General features: G+C 51.2%; 1 protein-coding gene across 1 annotated transcript in view; it reads left to right on the top strand.

Annotated features, from left to right (window-relative positions):
• Window positions 1-21024, top strand: part of SEMA4D (semaphorin 4D) — a 132520-nt gene that overhangs the window by 87851 nt on the left and 23645 nt on the right. Inside the window, exons 4-13 of the mRNA XM_025358831.1 lie at window positions 2319-2667; window positions 4388-4533; window positions 8424-8486; window positions 10940-11038; window positions 14130-14223; window positions 15250-15363; window positions 16365-16516; window positions 18728-18903; window positions 18984-19140; window positions 20155-20377. Of these exons, the coding sequence (XP_025214616.1) occupies window positions 2562-2667; window positions 4388-4533; window positions 8424-8486; window positions 10940-11038; window positions 14130-14223; window positions 15250-15363; window positions 16365-16516; window positions 18728-18903; window positions 18984-19140; window positions 20155-20377 (1330 nt within the window). The 5' untranslated portion in view covers window positions 2319-2561. The remainder of the gene's footprint in view (window positions 1-2318; window positions 2668-4387; window positions 4534-8423; window positions 8487-10939; window positions 11039-14129; window positions 14224-15249; window positions 15364-16364; window positions 16517-18727; window positions 18904-18983; window positions 19141-20154; window positions 20378-21024) is intronic.

Genomic DNA, 21024 nt, shown 5'->3' with positions numbered 1-21024 from the left:
AGTTATACAGAGGAAAAGCCTCTTAGATGAATGAGACTGTGCAGTGGGATTTAGACCGGCGACTTCAGAACACACACATCTGGAAATGTTCTAAGTGGTGTTGACAGGCAGGAGAGACAGCTGTTGCACAGCCTTGCAGACGGGCCGAGCTCTGTGTGTTCACGTGTAGCCAGGACAGTGCAGTGGAGGGAATATGGATGAGGAGCAGTTGGATGGAGGTGGAGCAGGGTTGTCCGTGGCCTTGCTGGCTATGATGAAAAATGTGGGCCTTGTTCTGAGTGATGAGAAGCTGTTGAAACATTTCACATGGGGAAAGGATATGATTTGATTTATGATAAGAGCATGACTCTGGCCACTGCTACTTTATGGCAGTGGATTGGAGGGAGGTTGTGTCAGTTTGGAATGGTATTTGTTGGTAACAAAAATCTGCAAGCAAATAATTTAAAGAGATTAACAATTTTATTAGCAAGTCTGCACAGACTTGCTAATAAATGGACAGCAGAAAGCAAGTGCAAAGTCTCCATTATGTTATCAGGGTCACACAGGCTCTTGTGGGTTTCACTTGGCCGTTCTTAGAATGAGACTTTTATCTTCATGTTCATAGCATGGCTGCCAGAGCTCCAGCCATCACATTCTAGTTCCAGGCAGCAGCAGGAAGGACTGAGGGAATTGCTAGCTGAATCAGCTAGCATCTGTGTGTCTGCCGGGTGCCCCTCCTTCCTGGAATTGCCATCTAATAAATTCACGTACAGTTCTTTGGCCAGAACTATCACCAGAGAAGCTGGGAGATGTAGTGAGCTGGGCACACTGCCAACCCAAGTAACCTCGGGATTCTGTTAGTGAGAGTGTAGGAACGTGGATGCTGGGGCGGGAAGCCAGTGATCTCTACCACGGAAGCAAGAATGAAAGTGAGGTAAGGGAGTAGGAGGCTGCTGAAGATGCCAGGATGAGAGGTGAGCATTGCTCAGATGAGTGATGGTGGTGGAGATGGACAGGAGGAGACAAGCCCCAGATGCATTTGAGGCTGAGCAGCAGCACCATCTATGGCTTGGGGGTGGGGATGGGGTTAGAGGTAGATGCGGTTGGCCCCTGACTGCTGGTGCTTTTTTTAGGTGAGGACACGGACTGCAGGAATTGGCTGGAAGCAGAGTGAGGTTCCGTTTCGGCTGTGTCTGGCTGGGTGTGGAAGGTGGCATGTAGAGGTGGTGGGGAGGAGTGGGGTTCTGGAGTCTGGAGCTCAGGGGTGTGGTTGTTCCATGACCCTCACAGGACTCCTGGATAGAAGGGGGAGCAAGGGACTCAGGGGTCCCAGGGTGCTGTTGTGAGTGAACTTTTTACAGAAGTGTAATGTGAAAGTGCCCAGTCACTGGGCCCAGCTCAGGACTTTCTCATAGAGTGAACCCAGGGGTGCAGATGGCCCCAGATCAAGGTGCTAGACCCCCTTGGGCCAGTCCTGTGGCGGGTTAGGCTGTGGGGACCAGCAAAGGTATACCAGAACAGGAGCCATGCAGTCATCAGAGAAAGTTGGGGACATGAGAGATGGGACCAGGAGGCCTGTGCACACCTCCTCCACCACCAGCTCCACGGTTTCACTAAGCAGCGTTAAGCCCGTTCTTTTACTAAGGGCTGCTTCTTCCTGGGCAAATCCGAGTGTGTCACCACCGTTTCTGTGGTGCACAGACTTCTTTAAGTGAGACTGGAAGAGCCAGCAGGGCCCCATTTGGGGCAGGAGGTCAGACACTCCTGCATGGTGAAGCCTCACATGCGTGTGTTTGTACAGGTGTACATCCGTGCATGTGTGTGCGCACATGTGTGTGCATATGTTGTGTGTGTGCATGCGTGTGCACTCACATGTACATCTTAACTCTCTCTGCAGCCTCTGGTTTTTCTGGCCATTTCCTCACTGAGCGTTACAAAGGCAGAGTCTCTAAGGGAAACTGAAACCTGAGTTCTCTTCCTTCATTTTCATCTCATTACCAGCTGGACACAGCAGCCACACAGGAAGGAAGCTGGGCAGCCAGCCGGCCATGTGTGTCTGCTGGGTGTCCCACACCAGGTCCCCTCCGTGTGTCTCTCCTGCGTTCTGGGCTGGGAGCTGGAGGAGCGGGAAGCACTGACTCCTGAAGACCCCGGCTTCACTTTCCTGTGTCCATGTGGACTATCCACTTCTAAGACCCTCTTTGTCCCCCGCCGCCTTCCATGTTCCTCAGCAGATGGACCCGGGTGCGGACCCAGGGCAAGCAGAGGGGCTACAGAGCGGTGAGAAGCGGGTCATCACTCACCACGGGTCCTGTCTCTTCTTTCTCATGTCCTTCCAGCATTTCTTCTGAGGCCCTGAAGAAGTATCCAGTGGACTTTGGCACTGCAGTGGTGAGAGCGACCCCTCCTCTCCTGGAGAACTGGGAAATGTGGATTCTCAGGGACCGCGCTGTTCACCAGCTCCAGGCTGTGCTGCTGGCCCTGGTCCTGGGGCGCTGAGCCACATCTGCAATAGCACACTTTCCCGGCCACCTGCTGCCGTGAGCCTTTGCTGCTGAACCCCCTGGGGTCGCCCCTACCTGATGAGGATGTGCATCCCTATTAGGGGGCTGCTCATGGCCCTTGCAGTGATGTTTGGGACAGCGATGGCTTTTGCACCCATACCCCGGATCACCTGGGAGCACAGAGGTGAGCAATGAAGCCTGCAGGGGTGCTGATGGCATAGGATGGGGAACCTCACTGCCTGGGGTGCTGAGGCTGGGGTGGGACAGGGACCCCACTTCCTGAGATGCTGAGGTGAGTGGCTGGGGACGGGATGGGGACCCCACTTCCTGGGATGTGGAGGCAGGTGGCTGGGGATGGGACGGGGACCCCACTGCCCAGGATGCTGAGGTGGGTGGCTGGGGACAGGACAGGGACTCCATTTCCTGGGATGCTGAGGCAGGTGGCTGAGGATGCTGGCATGTGATCTGTTGGATTCTCTGCTCTAAGAACTTTGAGCAGACAGGCCTATGCAGCTGATCTAAGGGAGAGGCTGTGACAACTGTAGATACTCAGCAGGGCTCTTGCAGACCTCCTGATTTGGTTTCTGAATTTGAGGCCCCCTGACAGGAAGCTTCCCTCCCTCGTACCTGGTAACATTTGCGGTGTGCTGCCAAAGCACCTGCCCCTCTGAGTGTCTGCCCAGGCGCCTGAGAACAGTGGGGCATCATGAGGACGCTGGTCCTATATGCAGCTGAGCCTCATGCCAGCTACTTTCCTTTGCTGCTGTTTAGTTTTTGTTTTAGTTGTTTCTTCTCTTGGGGGATGTGTCTGGGGACCCGGGTTTCTGACTCAGTGGAGTGAGAGCTTATTAAGGTGTTGCTTGCAGGCGGCTAAGAGCTGTCAGCAATATAGGCCACTGTTGTGCCAAGAGAGGACCTGCTGCCTGTGTGCATCTCTCTTCCACATGGGAAAATTAGAACAGAAAGCATGAACACTTGACTCTCTTTGTTTTTTCTCGAAGTCAGGGTCTAGCTCTGTTGCCTAGGCTAGAGTGCAGTGGGACCGTCATAGCTTACTGCAGCCTCGATCTCCTGGACGCAAGCAATCCTCCCACCTTGGCCTCCCAAAGTTCTGGGGCTACAGGCACCCGCCACCACACCTGGCCCACCTGACTCTTAAATAAAACAGACTCTTGGTAATATGTAAAAAGCCAAGGTCAGAATGCTCAAATTGTTGTCAAGACAGTTGAAGAAACAGGTCCTAAAAAAAATAATGCCGATACATGTATATTATTCTTAAGCAGCTATTGCTCAAATCTTCATATTCCTAAGTAGCTATTGATACAGTAACCTAATAAGCAAAGAGACGTCGCTTGTTTCTCTGTCTGTAAGTTGGTGGTGGTGACCACTGAGAATTGCGTGGGTTGATGGATATATTCTCCAAAAGAAATTTTGTAAAGATTTTGAAGTAAAACATTCTTTTTCTGAATAAGAAAATCCTAAATCATTGTATTCCTGTACACCTCATCTGTGGATGACAAGGCATGTAGACCAGAGTTGGGTGGGCAGAGGGTGGGAGCCATCACAGGAAGCACCTGGCAGAGCAGGGTTTGGGACTCCGTGGGATCTGAGGGAGCAGGAAGGGATGTCCGACTCACAGTCTCAAAGTGAGCACACTAGCTCCGGGCTCGAGCTCGGGCTGTGGTTCCCGTGTGCACACTTGATGGCTGCACTGTGGGTCTGCTGTTGACTGAGGCCGCCTCCACTGCAGCAGTGCCTGTTGCAGCAACACGTGGCCTCCGAGACATGACTACACCCAGATGTGCTCATTGTCACTGAGACCGGGACCTAGGATGTGCCCAGGTTTAAAAACGATTCCATCGCTCTTTTCTTCCTCCCGCTCTGACCCTGCCCTTGCATCCCAGAGGTGCGCCTGGTGCAGTTTCACGAGCCGGACATCTACAACTACTCAGCCTTGCTGCTGAGCGAGGACAAGGACACCTTGTACATAGGCGCCCGGGAGGCGGTCTTCGCTGTGAACGCACTCAACATCTCCGAGAAGCAGCATGAGGTACGTCCTGGGCTCCCCTGCACGTCCACACAGCCTGGCTTGAGTGGGCAGCCTCTCCTGGCCCCACCGTGGGACTGGGGGCTGACTTACCTGGAGCCTCTGTCCTGTAGCTGTGACCATGCAGCCCCATGTTTGGGTGTCCACCAGCAGTTCACCCAGGGACCACCTTATATTTTTTTGTTTTTGAACTTTTTATTCTGAAGAAATCTCAAACGTACTTATGAGCAGAGACAGCTACTCCATGAACCCTGTACCCACTGCAACTTATGCAAGGCCAGGTGTTCAGTCCTGCCCACAGTGCCCTCCACCTCCTGGGGCATTGAGGCAGATCCTGACACCACATTCTTCATCTGGGTATCTCTTATCAGAAAGGGCCCCTTGTCGTGCAAATAACCAAAAATAGCTTCTCCAAAATTTATGTCATCATCCATTCGGCCAGTGTTCATATTTCACCGACTCTCTTGTGGGTGATGCTTGTTTAGTTGGTTCGAATGTTTAGTTTGAAGCAGGTTGCAACCAGACTGTCCCAATCCATTGCAGCTGGTCACCCTGTCCATTCAGTCTCCGCTTCTAGGAGCCAGCCTCGGTTTCCTTCCTGAGAAAGCTACTCTGCACACCCCATCCCATGTCCCACCCTTCACATTGCTCCTGAGTCCTCAGTGTCTTTAAACATTTTTTTTAAATCAAACTGAATTTAAAATTTGATTGTAGCTCACTGTGGCCTCAAATTCCTGGGCTCAAGTGATCCTCTTGCCTCAGCCTCCTGAGTTGCTGGGAATATAAGTATGTGCCACCACACCCAGCTCCACTCACGGTATCTATAGCATGCACGTCTGTCTTCACATCCCCAGCTGGGTTTCAGGTCCAGGCTCACCCCACTCGGGGCCATGAGAGGCGGGCTTCTCCATGGAGGCAGGTGTTCCTCCTCCTGAGTCTCAGGGGCCTTTCACCATCGAAATCTAGATCCTCTTCTCATCAAAGATTGCAAAACGCAATATTCTGATGCTGCCTCTCTTTCTCCACTTGCTAGCTGGAAATCGGATAAAAGGGGAAGTGCCCATCACCAGCTTTTTTGGTCCGTAGAGGTCCCAGTTCCTTTGGGAAATGCAGAATCGATGCTTGGAATCTTTGCCTTTGTTTACCAGTTTTCAGTGAGTTAATGAGTCGGTTTCCCCTCTGAAGGGCAAGAATGAGTTTTTTGATTGATTTTTCGTGTCACAGTGAAGTCATAGATTTAAACATACTTGCTCTGCTTTGACCCAATCGCAGTGAAATCCCTGCTGCACGCTCAAATTGTCGCATCCACGGCCAACAGCAGCCTGTTTGGGTTGGCTCCTGAGACCTCGCGGTGTGGGATCGTTTTCTCGCTCTCTGGAATCTGTTCCAGGTTCTTGTTGGCCATTTTCTGCCCAGATCGCTTTTTGTTTTCTTCTCCAGGGTCTAGCTTATTTCTCAATTTCTGTGTGACACATAAATGAGCTCTGAGCATTATGCTCTGAACACAAGTATTTGGCTGGGTGCTGTGAGTCACCCTTGTAATCCTAACACTGTAGGGAGGCCGAGGTAGACGGATTACTTGAGCTCAAGAGTTCGAGACCAGCCTGGGCAACACGGCGAAACCCGTCTCTACAAAAACTACAAAAAATAGCCAGGCGTAGTGGCTCAGATCTTGGGAGTCTGCTGCTTGGGAGTCTGAGGTGCTTGGGAGTCTGAAGTGGGAGGATCACCTGAGCCCAGGAGGTCGAGGCTGCAGTGAGCTGAGATCATGCCACTGCAGTCCAGCCTGGGCAACAGAGCGAGACCCTGTCTCAAAAAACCAAAAACAAAGTATTTAGCACTGTGAGGCACTCTGAGCAGAAGGATGTGGTGGTCTCACCTCACTCAGCTCTTACTCTTCGCGTGTCTGTTAAATTCTCTTCCTCTGAGCGCCTTCCTGACCACACAGACTCACACTCAGTCTTGGGGGAATTGTGGACAGTGTGTTTGTGCTGGCCCCACAGGTGTTCAGTGACAGCCAGCCATTGCTCTGTTAATGACACCATGGTGGTCCGTCAGGGTTGGAAAGAGGCTTGGGGACCTCTTATACTTAAAAGAAAAAATAAAGGGACCCCCATCAGTGAAAATCCCTGCAAACATGATCAAGGGTCTATTGAAGTGTACGTTCCCTTGTCCTTATGCATTTCCTGTGAGTTGATGAAATCATGTGTACTTTAAATGCTGAAGGAAGTTGCTATTTTAAATGGGACTCTGTTCTGCTTTTGTGTGCCCCTATCAGGACTTCCATTGCTATGAAATGACACTCCCTTAGTACTGTGTACTGTGCCTGGGTACTGTGCAGGAAGCCACTGAGTTAGTTAGAAACCTAAAGTGGGGTTCCTCTCCTCATACTGTCCCTCCTAGAAGCCCTGTGTGCTTCCTAACCTCTGAGTCCTGACACCCGCTACAAGCCTCTTGGTGGAGAAAAATGTATGGTTACTGGTTTCTTTTGCATTCGTTATGGAACATCACAGAGAGAGATGGGGCATTTTGTGGAAGGTGAGGCAGGGATAGATATAGAAGGCTCTGTTCTTTTCCTTTTGTCTTTCTATCCTGTGGGGGCTTTGGAGGGCAAGGGGCTAAGACCCCCACCCCCTGGCAGTTTGTGATCACGAATTGTCCCTGGTTTGAAAGAAGAGGTGGTAGGAACCTCTTCTTTCAAGCCATGGATCTTACTAAGATCCTCTTCTTTCAAACTTAGTGGATTTACTAAGATGGTGCCTGAGCTGAGCTGGTGGTGTTAGTTCATCACTTCCTCCTGCTGCTGACATGCAAGTTTAAGGAGTTGTAATTCTCCCTTTCCACTGATACAGTGAATATTGAGGCTTTTTTTTTTTTAATGGACTGTAGAGTCACTTTTTTTTTTTTTGAGATGGAGTCTCACTCTGTTGCCTAGGCACATAAGGCTGGAGTGCAGTGGTGCAATCTCAGCTCACTGCAACCTTTGCCTCCTGAGTTCAAGAGATTCTCCTGCCTCAGCCTCCTGAGTAGCTGGGATTACAGGCGCCTGCCACCACTCCCAAATAATTTTTGTATTTTTAGTAAAGATGGAGTTTCATCATGTTGGCCAGGCTGGTCTCGAACTCCTGACCTCAGATGATCCGCCTGCCTCAGCCTCCCAAAGTGCTGGGATCACAGGTGTGAGCCACCACACCTGGCCTGTAGAGTCACTTTGAATGAGTGGAAAAAAGCCCACTTTGGGGCTGAGCATGGTGGCTCACGCCTGTAATCCCAGTACTTTGGGAGGCCAAGGTGGGCGGATCATGAGGTCAGGAGATCGAGACCATCCTGGCTAACACGGTGGAACCCCGTCTCTACTAAAAATACAAAAAACTAGCCGGGCGAGGTGGCGGGCGCCTGTAGTCCCAGCTACTTGGGAGGCTGAGGCAGGAGAAGAATGGCGTGAACCTGGGAGGCGGGGCTTGCAGTGAGCCGAAATTGCGCCACTGCACTCCAGCCTGGGCGACAGAGCTAGACTCTGTCTCAAAAAAAAAAAAAAAAAAAAAAAAAAAAAGCGCACTTTGATGTTTGAAAATACTTACGGTTTAGGTTTTTGACAGTTTTATTTTCTCCACTTTCACTAGCTTGGTTTTTGCTGCTGTTTATGGTGAGAGTGGAAATTTTGGAGCTGGTTTTCCAGACTCCACGGGTTTCAGGGTAAGGATCACAGTGAGGATGTTCTGAAGGGCCCAGGCCGCTCCCCTGCTCTCCGAACTTCCTTTGCAGTCTGAGAATTGATCCTCTCAGGAGAAACCTCTAGGCTCTAAACTCTATCATGTGCTTTTAAATTTGTGCGTTTTCATACTAGTATGTCTTTAAAAGAATATGCACTGAAGTGGACTCTCCCCCAACAGGTGTATTGGAAGGTCTCCGAAGACAAAAAAGCCAAATGTGCAGAAAAGGGGAAATCAAAACAGGTAATTTCTTTTGCAAGCTACAGAAAATCCCACTCAAGTATTTCTTGGTTGGTTTAATCTACTGAATGCCAGGATTCCTGCAGTGCAGGCCTGCCTTTTCTCCAGGCTCTGTTCGTTCTGCTGGGCTTGGTTTTGTTGTGATGCATCTTGGAGCTTATCCCTCTATTCCTGAGTATCGGGACTGGGTTTCTCAAATCAGGTGCCAAACGTAGCTGGCCTTTGAGAAATACTTTTTAAAAGTTTATATGAATTGAATGTATTCAGATAGCCTGAAACTTTGACTACAGAACACGACTTCTGAAGCCCACTGGTGAATGGTGTAGCAGTTCAGGGTTTGTTCTGCTTCCCTGCACCCAGAGGCCTTAGGTTTGGAGGAGTTGCTAGTCATGCAGTTTTTCTCAACCCCTTCATTGGACTTGCGACAGAGGTCCCCCATTTATTCGGCCTGCTGTGCTCAACCTCTTGCAGGAGGGAGCACGTGAGCGAGTGAGTGTGGGATCTGGCCAGCTGTTTTGGGTGCCAGCAGGAGCAGGCTTTGTGTGGGCCCTGCTGGTGGCACCCAGGGTGGGGTGCCTGTGACCCCCGCCAACCCCAGAGGGCGTGTTACAGTGCTCTTTTATCTCTGCTCTCCATGGACAGTGGCGTGTTATCAGCTCAGTGGGCCACTTGCCTCATTGCATGGGACATGTGAGGGCTGCCAGTGAGGGCAAAGGGCCAGTATGACAGCCTTTTTTGGGTACACACACTCAGGGTCCTGAGCTCTTGTCCAGCATCCAAGAAGAATGAGGTCACATGGACACTTGAATGATGGTGGAGTCAGATAATTTTGTTTAGCGATGGAAGTGGCTGTCAGCAGAGAGGGGAGCTGGAGAGGGAACGGAACGAGCAAAGAATCTTCCCTGAAGTCTGGCCGGCTCTGGCCAGCTCTTCTCCAAAGTTAAGCCATTTCTCCAAAGTCCAGCCATCCCTCTGAAGTCAAGTCGCCTCTCTCTAGTCCAGCACCTTCTCTTCTTTACCAGCTGAATCTGGGGTCTTTATAGGCACAGGATGAGGGGCAGGGTAGGCTGTAGGTAGTTTTGGAAAAGGCAACATTTGATTGTAAAAAGACATTATTCAGAAAGAATCAATCAGGAGAGAGCGGGAAAACAGGGATAGAAGTTCTCACTGGGCCGCAGGTTTTAGGCTTTTTGACTCGCAGGTGGGGTTTTGCCAGGGACCTGCCCCTGTCTGCCTAGACTTTCTTTGGCTCCTTTCTCTATCACTGGGACTTTTGGATTCTTGGCACACGTCTGGCCCTTTGGTCCCTCAGGCCCCTCGGTGTGGTGCTCATTTAGGGAGCCCTGGACCAAGTGCTCATTCCCGTCCGCAGCTCTAGGTTGTCCTCGCCACCCTCTGAGCCGTCATGTCCCTACGTGGCGCTGGGCAGTCTTCCCCAGTGACAGTCAAGACAAGCTGAGTTAACGGCAAGAAAAGAAAGAAAACCCAAGGAAGTCTTTGCTAAACTTTCTTAGCAAAATGCCAAACACTTGCACTGAAGTGTTTGTCTCTAAATCCAAAGTTAGTTTCGGAAATGAGAGGAAAAGCAGGCAGCGCAGTGTAGCTCCTGTTTCCGGGGGTGTGCAGGTGCGTTGGGGTGAATAGTGAATTACTTCCAACCACTTTAAAAAACAGTCAAGCAAAAAGAGATCTCCTAATCTGGGATAATTTCAGACTATATAGCACATGTAATGCAAGTACTTTTAGCTTAAAATAGTGAGTTCTGAAATGGTATCTTTGTTTTCCTGCTTGGGCCTTTCTGATGCCAAGTCGGGCTCCAGACTCTCCTAGTTTAGCCTCTCCCCTGGGGGCTGGACTGGGACCCTGGGTTGGGTAGACCTAGAATCACTGTTCCTAGTTCTGTGAAAGTGGGAGGCAGGGTGGGGTCTCCAGAAACAAAGAGGAAATTCTGTAGGGTAGACACTGCTCCAGGCCTGGCAACAGAACAAGTGGTCCGTGTACTTAGCAAGAGTAAAATATATTGCTCTCAACAGTGGGTGTCCCAGTAAGATTTGAGGTAAGCATTCATTGAGTTTTTTTTTTAGTCACCACATCTTTGCTGAGTATCAATTAGGGACTGAAACAAAATCCTGCTTGGCACCTGAACAGCCTGTGGACACTGCAGGGACACAATTACTCAGGCCAGTTTCAGCTTTAGGTTTGCCTAGGGGTGGGGTTGGGGTCTCAGTGAACCTCCCACTGTACGGGAACAGGCCAGTGTGTGAAGAGGAGCTGCAGAGGGTCTAGATGACGAGACAAGGCTGAGAAGGCACACACGTCTCGTTGGCCTGGGGCCACGTGTGAGCTGGTGTTGGTGAATGTGGGTCTGTGCCCCTGAGATGAACGAGGTAGCAGTTTGAATAGTGGAGGGCGTCTGGGCTGGACGGTTGCTAATGGTGCATTTCTCTTCCCTGCAGACAGAGTGCCTCAACTACATCCGGGTGCTGCAGCCGCTCAGCGCCACTTCCCTTTACGTGTGTGGGACCAACGCATTCCAGCCGGCCTGTGACCACCTGGTAAGGCTGATGGGCACCTCCCTGTGCTCACGCCAGCCTGGTCAACAGTTAAAGTAGAAGGGGGCTCAAAGCAGACATAAAGCTGTCTCCACCCTAAAAAACAATAGGATTTCCTCAGAGACAGCTGCAGAAAATGGAGGCAGCTTGTGGCCCCTCTGAAAGCCTTGTACGGCTGCTGTCAGGGGCACACAGTCCACTTGGCTCCTCTAAGTTTCGGTGTCCATGGCCAAGGGCGAGGCCTGGGGTGCAGCTCAAGGTGCTGGGAGCCCTTGGTGCTAGTGCAGAGCATGCCATGAAGGGGCGTGCTGGGAAGGACAGACAGCCTGAACATGCCATGGGGTGGGGGGGCGTGCTGGGAAGAACAGACAGCCTGAACATGCCATGGGGTGGGGGGGCGTGCTGGGAAGGACAGACAGCCTGGTAGCTCTGGGCATCTGGGTCAGGTGGAAAAGTCAGGACTTTCTCCTGGCTTGTGTGTTCTTGGTTGGTGCACCTGTGCTCTGGCTGTGGGAGCCACCCTTTGGGTCGACTGTGGTGTGCAGCTTGCTCACTGAACCACTCCTGGGTCCACCCACTGAGGGGCAGCCGGTCAAGTGTGCCGAGCTCCTCGAGAAGCAAGTCCGGCCTGTGTCCCTCACCGGGTCACATCCTTGACTGCCCAGCCTGGTGTCCGGCACCTCCCGCTGTGTGAGGGTCCTTTCTATCCGGATAATCTGATGAGCAATGTGATGATCCTCAGAAAGAGAGGGAGAAGTAGCCTTTTAAATAAGTGGAATACATGGAAAATGAAGCACATTTTCTACTGTGTATCCCTGGATTTTAATGAGTCCTGATAAATGTAAAATATGCCACAGGGAAAAGCATCATTTGCTAGAACCCTAAATTAATTGGAATTAAAATATTTTCCAATCTTGAGTCAGAGATAAATGACAAGACAACGTATGGCCTCATTAGAGGCTTGATGAGGAAGCCTGGTATTTGCACACAGACGTCTGGGGTGAGATTCGTAGTCGGGGTCTACCCAGCTGCCTGTACCACAGATGCTGGCAACGAAAGCGGATAGGGGGTGGGGGTGCTTTGGGGATGGTAAGACCTTCAGTCTTCAAAGACAGTCGTTTGTATTTGCTTTTGTGCCCAAAGTGCAGTTGGACCAGAAACATTTTGCACAACAAAGGATTTTTCTGGCTAAACTCAATCAGAAGCTTAAAGTTCTGTCATTTAAACTTACATTCTATAGACAGGTTAGTTGTTGAGGTTAGAGGATACTGTATTTGGTTTAAATTTAGACCTAGAATTTTTCCTAATTTTTTTTTTTTTTGAGACAGAGTTTCACTCTTGTTGCCCAGGCTGGAGTAGAATGGCACGATCTTGGCTCACTGCAACCTCCATCTCCGGGGTCAAGGGATTCTCCTGCCTCAGCCTCCCAAGTAGCTGGGATTACAGGCATGCACCACCACGCCTGGCTAATTTGTATTTTTAGTAGAGATGGGGTTTCTCCATGTTGGTCAGGCTGGTCTCGAACTCCTGACCTCAGGTGATCCACCCGCCTCGGCCTCCCAAAGTGCTGGGATTACAGCCGTGAGCCACCATGCCCCACCAATTTTTCCTAATATTTTTAATAAAAGTTTTCGCAGCTGCAGAAAAGATGTATCACTTGTGTATCCTGGCAACCCAGATTGCACAATTGGGAGTGTGTGTGTGCACATGTCTGTGTGCCTGTGCATGTCTGTGTCTACATGTGTGTCTGTGTGTGCACGTATGTGTTCTTGCTGAACTATGACCCGTGACTCCCAACTGCCTTCACAGGCATCTCGTAAGAATAGTGACATTTTCTTATGTAACTCCAGTTTTGTCATTATAGCTAAGAAAATGTTCAATCATTCCCCAGTATCATCCTGTCTCCAGTCCCTGTTCAGATTTTCCCAACAGCCCCCAAACCTCCTTTCAAGGTATGATAAATGGTCACATCCAGTGGGGTTCACATTCCCTAACCTAACAGGTGAAGAACCGTATGCTGCTTTAACCGGCCTTTCAGAGGTGTCAGCTGTGGCCTTCCACGTGGTCTGAGCCTTCCCGCTCTGCTTCCGAGAGCATGTTTCCAGCCAGCCTCCTGCGGCAGAGGTGCTGGGTGCCCTCACGCCGCGGTGGGCCCTGCCTGTCTTCTTCAGCATCCCCAGGCTATTGGCTGCCAAGTGGCATCCCCATGTGTGTTCTGTGTGCTCTCTGGTTCCCGGCAGGCTCAGCCCCTCTCTCGTCTGTGCTGTCCAGATGAGTTTCTTCTGTCACTTGCTGGGTTTTACCTGTTTTTGTCCTGGATGCCCTTTCTCACTCATTTGTCCACACTTCTCACATGTTCAGGGATGGAGACACCTCATCTGCCATTCTGTCGGCATTCCCCCCAGTTCGTCACCTGTTTAACTTTGCCGTGTTATTTCCCTGTGTGGAACTTTCCACTTCTCTCTGTGGTTTGCTCTGTGCATTTTTTTCCTCATGTGGCTGTGGGCACTCTGGCTGGGTAAAGAGATGACCCCCAGATGGAAACGCCAGCCACTGCTTTGTTTTAGTACAGTGCAGTTCTGTTTTTAGTATTCAGATCGTTGATCCATCCAGAATGCGTTTTGGTGGGTGGAGTGAGGTAGGGATTCTGCCCGTTTAAGTTTTTCTGTTTCCTATTTATTGGGTCACCTAGCTGCTTAGAATGCCATCTTTACTGATGTTAAAATTCTGCTCATGGGCTTCCGATCACATACTGAGCAGGTCCTGTATTTGGTTTGTCCTGGCGGCTTTCCAGCCCTAGAGCCATCAGCATTGCCATTTCCATTTTGCAGATGAGTAAATTGAGGGTCTGAGATCTTGAGAAGCTTGGCCACAGCGTCAGAGCAAGGGCACCAAGGTGCTGATGTCCAGACCTGAGCTGAGCAACACAAGCCCTGGCCCTGGTGGGCAAGACTTTCGTAGCTCCACACCCATCTGCTCGGCCCTGTTAGTCTTCTGAGAATAGCAAATTTGTAAAATGAAATGGTACAAAGACTCAGTATTACTACAGAAATTCAGCCATCTGATGATGTGCTTTCTTTTTATTCAATTGTAGAACTTAACATCCTTTAAGTTTCTGGGGAAAAACGAAGATGGCAAAGGAAGATGTCCCTTTGACCCAGCGCACAGCTACACATCCGTCATGGTTGGTGAGTCCTGCCCCTCCAGTTCCTTCACCCTGAAGATTACAGTGGCATGTTAATTACCAAACGGGATATTTGAATCTTCTCTGAAGTGCTGTCTTTCTTGGCTTTGTTTAAATGGGAGCTATCCTTACAAAAGGCACATGTGACTATATAGACCCTTTAACTTTTGAATTAATTGTTTGCAAGGATAGTAGCCTCCATGGTAAATGTCACTTTGTATCCATTGCTGGCTCATGTCATTTGGATAATCCCCTCCTGCTGAGCAAATGCTCCTGTTTGAGAGTAAGAATTTGACCGAGCCACATGCTGTCTGCGGTGGTCTTGCACCCCTGAGCAAGTGGTCATAGCCTCGTGTGCACCCACTGTTGCATCTGCCAGCATTTTCCTGGCTACGGGAATTACTTGCTCATGTTTACTTACTGCCCCATGACTCTTAAAATGCAGCTGAACATGGAGCATTAAATTATTCCCATCAAAGTGAGAGCACGCCTGTGGTCCTAGCTACTCGGGAGGCTCAGGCAGGAGGATAGGAGTTTGAGACCAGCCTGGGAAACAGCAAGAACTCGTCTTAAGCCAGGTGCGGTGGCTCACGCTTGGATCACTTGAGATCAAGGGTTCGAGACCAGCTGGCCAACAGGGTGAAACCCCATCTCTACCAAAAAAATATAAAAATTAGCCAGACGTGGTGGTGTGCACCTATAGTCCAAGCTACTTGGGAGACTGAGGCGGGAGAATCACTTGAACTGGGAGGCGGACGTGGCAGTGAGATCACACCACTGCACTCCAGCTTGGGTGACAGAGTGAGACTCTGTCTCAAAACAAAACAAAACAAAAAAACCTCATCTCGAAAAAGAAATAACTAGAAGACACAGGACACTCCAAAAGTTGAGTAGACTGTCTTTCCCCTTCCCCGGGGGGACACTTAATTGGATTATAAAGGAAAACACTGTATTGAATGTTTTTCCCGGGGCTGGTGCCATAGCCTGAGAGGTTGGTTCCCTTTTTCTCTTTTCTCCTGGGGCCCTGCAGATGGAGAACTTTATTCGGGGACGTCGTATAATTTTTTGGGAAGTGAACCCATCATCTCCCGAAATTCTTCCCACAGTCCTCTGAGGACGGAATACGCAATCCCTTGGCTGAACGGTAAGGAGGAGCAGTGCACCTTAGTGGGAGGTGTATGTCCCCTCATGAGCGCACACCCGTTGATCTCTCCTTTTGCTGTCTCTGAGCCCTGGGGGCCCCCCAGCTTATGTCAGCCCGTGTTTGTGGGGGACACTTCCCAAACTGCCCAGCAATGGCCAGAGTCCCAGGGCATCTTGTTTGGTGTTCTCTCTGCTAACTGTCTTAAGACAGCTCACCACCAACCCCCTAAAAATGGATTTGGGAGACTGTCATAAAAGTGAGAATCTGATAGTAAATGGCAAACTCAGACTAATCAGATGGGGACATGGTGTAATTTCTGGAGTGATATTAAAGTGTGGTGCCAACACTGGTGTGGGACCTGCCTCCAGGCCCAGCGTCTAGCGCCTGGTCGGTTGGGCTCTGGGTGCCTTGTTGCTGCCAGCGGCACATGTCCGATGTCCGTCTTCAATGTGCAGGGAGAAGCTGGTGGCTGTTCATGGAGCCTTTTCTTGTGGATGCCAGCCAGTAGAGCCCTGGGTTTTGAACCTCTTGACCTCAGGGCAGATCCCAAGACCCAAGATTCAGGGACACTCGGCTATTCCTCGGGGTGGGGCAGGATCTGGTGGTTAGAGTTTGTTGATTTGAAGCATGTGTTGTTTAAACCAGCAAATGCATACCTTACGTAGGTCTCGGATGCTGGTACGATCTGGCTCCCTGCCTTCCAGTCAGGAGGCCCAGCCTCAGTTCTTTGGGTGGGCCTGGGTGGGATGCGCTGCAGAACCACTGCCGGGGGCACCTCTCTGAGGCCGAGGAGGTGGGGGTAAGGCACCCTGTGGGCTCAGTGCTGTCATCATCTGCGGACCCTGGAGTTTCTGCTTGGGCTGTGGCATGTGCACACTCCAGACATCCTTGCAGGGAAGCCCTCAGGCCCCCAAGGCAGTGCAGGCTGGCCTCGTGACCTCGCGGGTACAGGCAGGCCCCCAGCTCTGTGTTCCGGGATAATCACTGTCCTCTCTCTGCAGAGCCTAGTTTTGTGTTTGCTGACGTGATTCGAAAAAGCCCAGACAGCCCCGACGGCGAGGATGACAGGGTCTACTTCTTCTTCACAGAGGTGTCTGTGGAGTACGAGTTTGTGTTCAGGGTGCTGATCCCACGGATAGCAAGAGTGTGCAAGGTGAGTGCCAGGCACCCTGGCTTCGCTTGGCCCCTGCCATGGCAGTAGTGTGCCTGGATGATGGGTGGCTCCTGACCTTCGTCTGAAATGTCACTTTCCCTAGCACTTTATTCCCTTGGGCCTCAGATGCGGCTCTCAATGGATCTTATTTCTGGTGGTTATGGGGACCGAGGGAGTGCTGGCCCCCATGTGTGACTCATTAGCCTCCTGTTCTCAGGAGGTTCTGTCTTTTAACGCACCCTCTTCAAACCTCCCCAGCTTATAAAAAGCAAGGCTTTGTGGAATGTATTCACCAGATTCTGTTGGAATTTCACCATTTGTCTCTTAATCTACCTAAGAGTGAAACAGTAACCGATGGCTTAAGATTAAGAAGAGAGATCCAATACCAAAGTTTGTCAAAACACAAATCTTTAAGTATCTAAAAAGTAGAGGGGGATTGCCTTTAAAATGAAACACTGTAGGCACAGCGCTCCCTGCAGGAGAGCAGCTGTGGGCTTGATTCTAGGAAATCTCAAGGTTGCTCAGTGGCAGTTTCTGGAAGGTGCATTGACAGGCCTCAGGAGCTGGGGGAAACCACGTGAGACACAGCCACCATGTCCCTGGCCGGGCGCTCATCTCGGAGCAGGTAGCCATTCATCTCTCATGGAAATGGGTAGACAGTTCCTGCATGGCCCTTTCTCATCTAGTGATGACCATCAGGACATCAGAGAAGCAGGGTTCCGTTCATGCTTATGGCGCACAAAAGTGAGTGCTTTCGACGCCGTTCCCTTAACAACCATTGCATAAGGAAGAAGGTGGGTGATGCACACACCTGAGTATCCACCTCCTGCTTTGCTACCTGCCCAGGCCTTCTGTAGCCAGGGCTCACTGACCATATCTTCCAGCTATCCCCCAGCCATGGCTGCCATGCTTCTGTCTTGCAGACCAGGAAACCATCCTATCAACAGTGTGAGTGTCGGGGACAAGCCAGTGCCCCTTGAGATGGGGAGGGTGCTGCAGTTCCAGGGCTCTTGGCAGGTGTGCGAAGTGCTCAGAATGCCCTCAGAGCAGCACTGGCCAGGGGACTCGAGCCCTCCCCTGCCATTGGGAAGCCAAGGATCAGACTTGCCTTGACCTTGACTTATTACCCAGCACTGAGGGTTTGCAGCGGGATCAGTGAGCAGATCCAGCGATGCACAGTGCAGCCACCCTGACCCCTCACAAGTCTCTGCAAGTCGTAGGCACATTGCCGTTGTCCCCACTGATCCCTTTTTCCCCCCATGATTGTTTGAACTCCTGGACTGGGGTGGTTTGAGCTTAGCCCCCACAGCTCCTGCCTACCGCCCAGGCACACATGAACGCTTCGCCTGCTGCCCATGACCTGAAAGCCAAATGAAACCCCTGACGAGAAATGCACTGGAAATTATTCTTTGCTAAAACATCAAGGAGGAAAATGAAGTCCTTTTATCAAAAAGAGAATTTGGGCTCCTGTAGTCACACAGCAGAGATGAAGAGGGAACATTTTCCCTGTGTCCAAAATAAGTAAGACTGCTTCTCTCTCATATTCTTCTGCACTCAGGTTTTGTGATTTCAGTATTTCTCTCCAGACCACACACAGTCGTGCGTAGTTTATAATTGTGTCTTGGTCATCGGATCCCTGAAAAGCGTTTATAAAGAACTTAGTAGGCTCAAAGCACTTTAGCAGATACTTTGGGTAGAAAGGAAGTGAAGGCTCTGTTCCCTCAAATGGTGGAAGGTTCACACATTTGCCCAAGATAGGCTGCAGGGCCGGTGGCTGTCCCCTGGAAGGAGGCTGCTGCCATCTGCCCCACCCAGAGCGTGTTCATTGATGGGTCCTGGGTCAGGAAAGTCACACAATGCCAGGGGCCTTGGCAGTTGGAAGTGTGTGAGTGCGGCAGCACCTCTGCGGTTGCAGGACTGAGTGCTGGGCATAGGTAGGCATGGACGGTCAAAGGAGCTTTTGGTGAGAGGGCTTCTGTCCTTTTTGTTTTGTGTGTTAACCCGGGAGCGTTCTGGGATCCAAGCTGGAACCTGGATGCGGTGCTGCGGGCCACACACATAATTGCGACCTCTGTGCCCTGTTGCCCGAGCTTTGTTTCAGTCAGGGACAGATGCGCTGTGTTGGGCCATGGAGGGGTGCACCTCTGACCTTAGTGCCTGCCCACAGGGGATCTGCTCTCGGCCCACCACGTCTTATTGTTGGGGTTTTAGGGGGACCAGGGCGGCCTGAGGACCTTGCAGAAGAAATGGACCTCCTTCCTGAAAGCCCGACTCATCTGCTCCCGGCCAGACAGCAGCTTGGTCTTCAATGTGCTGCGGGACGTCTTCGTGCTCAGGTCCCCGGGCCTGAAGGTGCCTGTGTTCTACGCACTCTTCACCCCACAGCTGTAAGTGCTCTGGGTGGAGTCTCCCTCCTTGCTGCCTCGATGCCCGCCAGGCGGTCCCGTCACCTCTTTCCCCTCCCCAGGAACAACGTGGGGCTGTCGGCAGTGTGCGCCTACAACCTGTCCACAGCCGAGGAGGTCTTCTCCCACGGGAAATACATGCAGAGCGCCACGGTGGAGCAGTCCCACACCAAGTGGGTGCGCTACAACGGCCCGGTCCCCAAGCCGCGGCCTGGAGCGGTAAGCTGGGGCATTGGGGGCGGGCCATGCTTTCTCTTCAAGGCCCAGGGCATGGAATCCGGTACAGGCAGTGGGGCCTGCTCAGGGACTGGGTACTTGGCCACGCCAAGGCTCTCTGCATTGGGACTAGGACGGCCGATGAGCACAGCTCATCCTTCTTCCCTTTTGCGTGTTATGTAACAGTCTTTGCTACACTATTGCACAAACAAGAAGGCTGGGGCAGCTGTTTTGCACAATTGATGTTGCGTAACAATTAGGCCTGTTTCATTTTCAGTTTCTTACAGAGAAACACGTGATTCCTTGGCAAAGGCCTCTGCACCATCCACTAGTCAACAGGAGTCACATTTTTTTCTCCTAAATACAGTGAACTTTATGTAGACATTGGGAATTTCCAGGCCGATTCCCTCCCTCACATGGTGAAATGGGTGTGGCAGACATGTGCGCAGCCCTCTGTGGGGCTGTGACCTGGCCCTCAGAGCTCACTGCAGCACCAGCTCCCTCCCAAGGGCCGCTGTCCCTGACACCATCATGGCTCCTTCTGTGCATAGCTTAGTAAAATGTGTTCACTCGTGGTCACAAATTTTGATTTACACACATCAGGGAGCTAGAACAGGAAAAAATAATCCCTTGGGCTCTTATACCATTTAAGATTGGCCTGGTTTTAGCCATGTTTAGCATTCTTTTCATGAGAAAGCTGCAAATCAGTGTTCTGTTTTTCAATTTCAAAAGCTCAATCAGTGTTTTTCACTTACAAATAGATGAAAATTCCTTTCCTGAATATGTATCGTGAGTGCAGTTCTCTCTCGCAGATGGGTTTTATAACTGTGTCCTCTGCTGACTGGGGAGAGGCCACCTTTCCGCATAGTAAAGTTATTCACTGCTACCCTCATTTCAAGGAATGCATTGTGTGGTTTCCAGGTTTTGCAGCCCGCCTGCGTTGGCTGCTTGTGTGGAAGCACCCGTTGGGTGGTGGGAGCACGAGCACGTTAACAGTGGGGGATTTCCTCCCTGCAGTGCATCGACAGTGAGGCACGGGCCGCCAACTACACCAGCTCCTTGAATTTGCCAGACAAGACGCTGCAGTTCGTCAAAGACCACCCTTTGATGGATGACTCGGTAACCCCAATAGACAACAGGCCCAGGTTAATCAAGAAAGATGTGAACTACACCCAGATTGTGGTGGACCGGACCCAGGCCCTGGATGGGACTGTCTATGATGTCATGTTTGTCAGCACAGGTGGGTTCCAAGGGCTTGGCAGGCTTGACAGTGACAGCACATCTGTGTCCTTTGGTAGGAAAATGGGCAAATCCAATTATTCTTTTGGGAGTAGTTCTGTTGCCTCCCTCGAGGTAACCCGGGAGGTTTGTGGGAACGTAAAAAGATTTCTGAGAAGTCACCACACCAGGTGACTTTCAGATCTGGGACCACCAGGCTGCTGGGGATACTTGTTAGAAATAAAAATGCAAGTCCTGGCCTGCGGCTGGGCTGGGCTGGTGCAGAGGAGTACTGGCCGCTGAGGAGTTGGGGCAATGCCCGTGCAGGGGGCAGGTGTGAGCCACCTGGGAGGAGGCGTCAGCCTGGCGTTTCCTAACTGCTGGCAGAAGACCACGTCCCTGCTTCCTGGCTGAGGAGCCAGGTTTTAGATGTGCCCTGGCATGTGGACTCTGAAATAAGCACTTTTGGAACAGGGACAGGGGCCAGGAGCCACAGTGGCTGGCAGTGCATTGTGGCCTGCCCTCGGAGCCTCCCAGCCGACCTCACATGCCCCTTGCCCTCACCGCCTGCCTAGGGCCCTTACCAGTGACACCCCAAGGGCTGGTGGAGCGTGGGAGCTGCCTCATGTGGCACCCAGCCGATGAGGATTATTGGGGTCAACAATGGAA

The sequence above is a fragment of the Theropithecus gelada genome, chromosome 15 (genome assembly GCF_003255815.1).
Source record: "Theropithecus gelada isolate Dixy chromosome 15, Tgel_1.0, whole genome shotgun sequence".
In the NCBI taxonomy this organism is placed as follows: Eukaryota; Metazoa; Chordata; class Mammalia; order Primates; family Cercopithecidae; genus Theropithecus; species Theropithecus gelada.
Note: the sequence above shows the minus strand (reverse complement) of the source record. Positions and strands in the feature narration are given on the sequence as shown.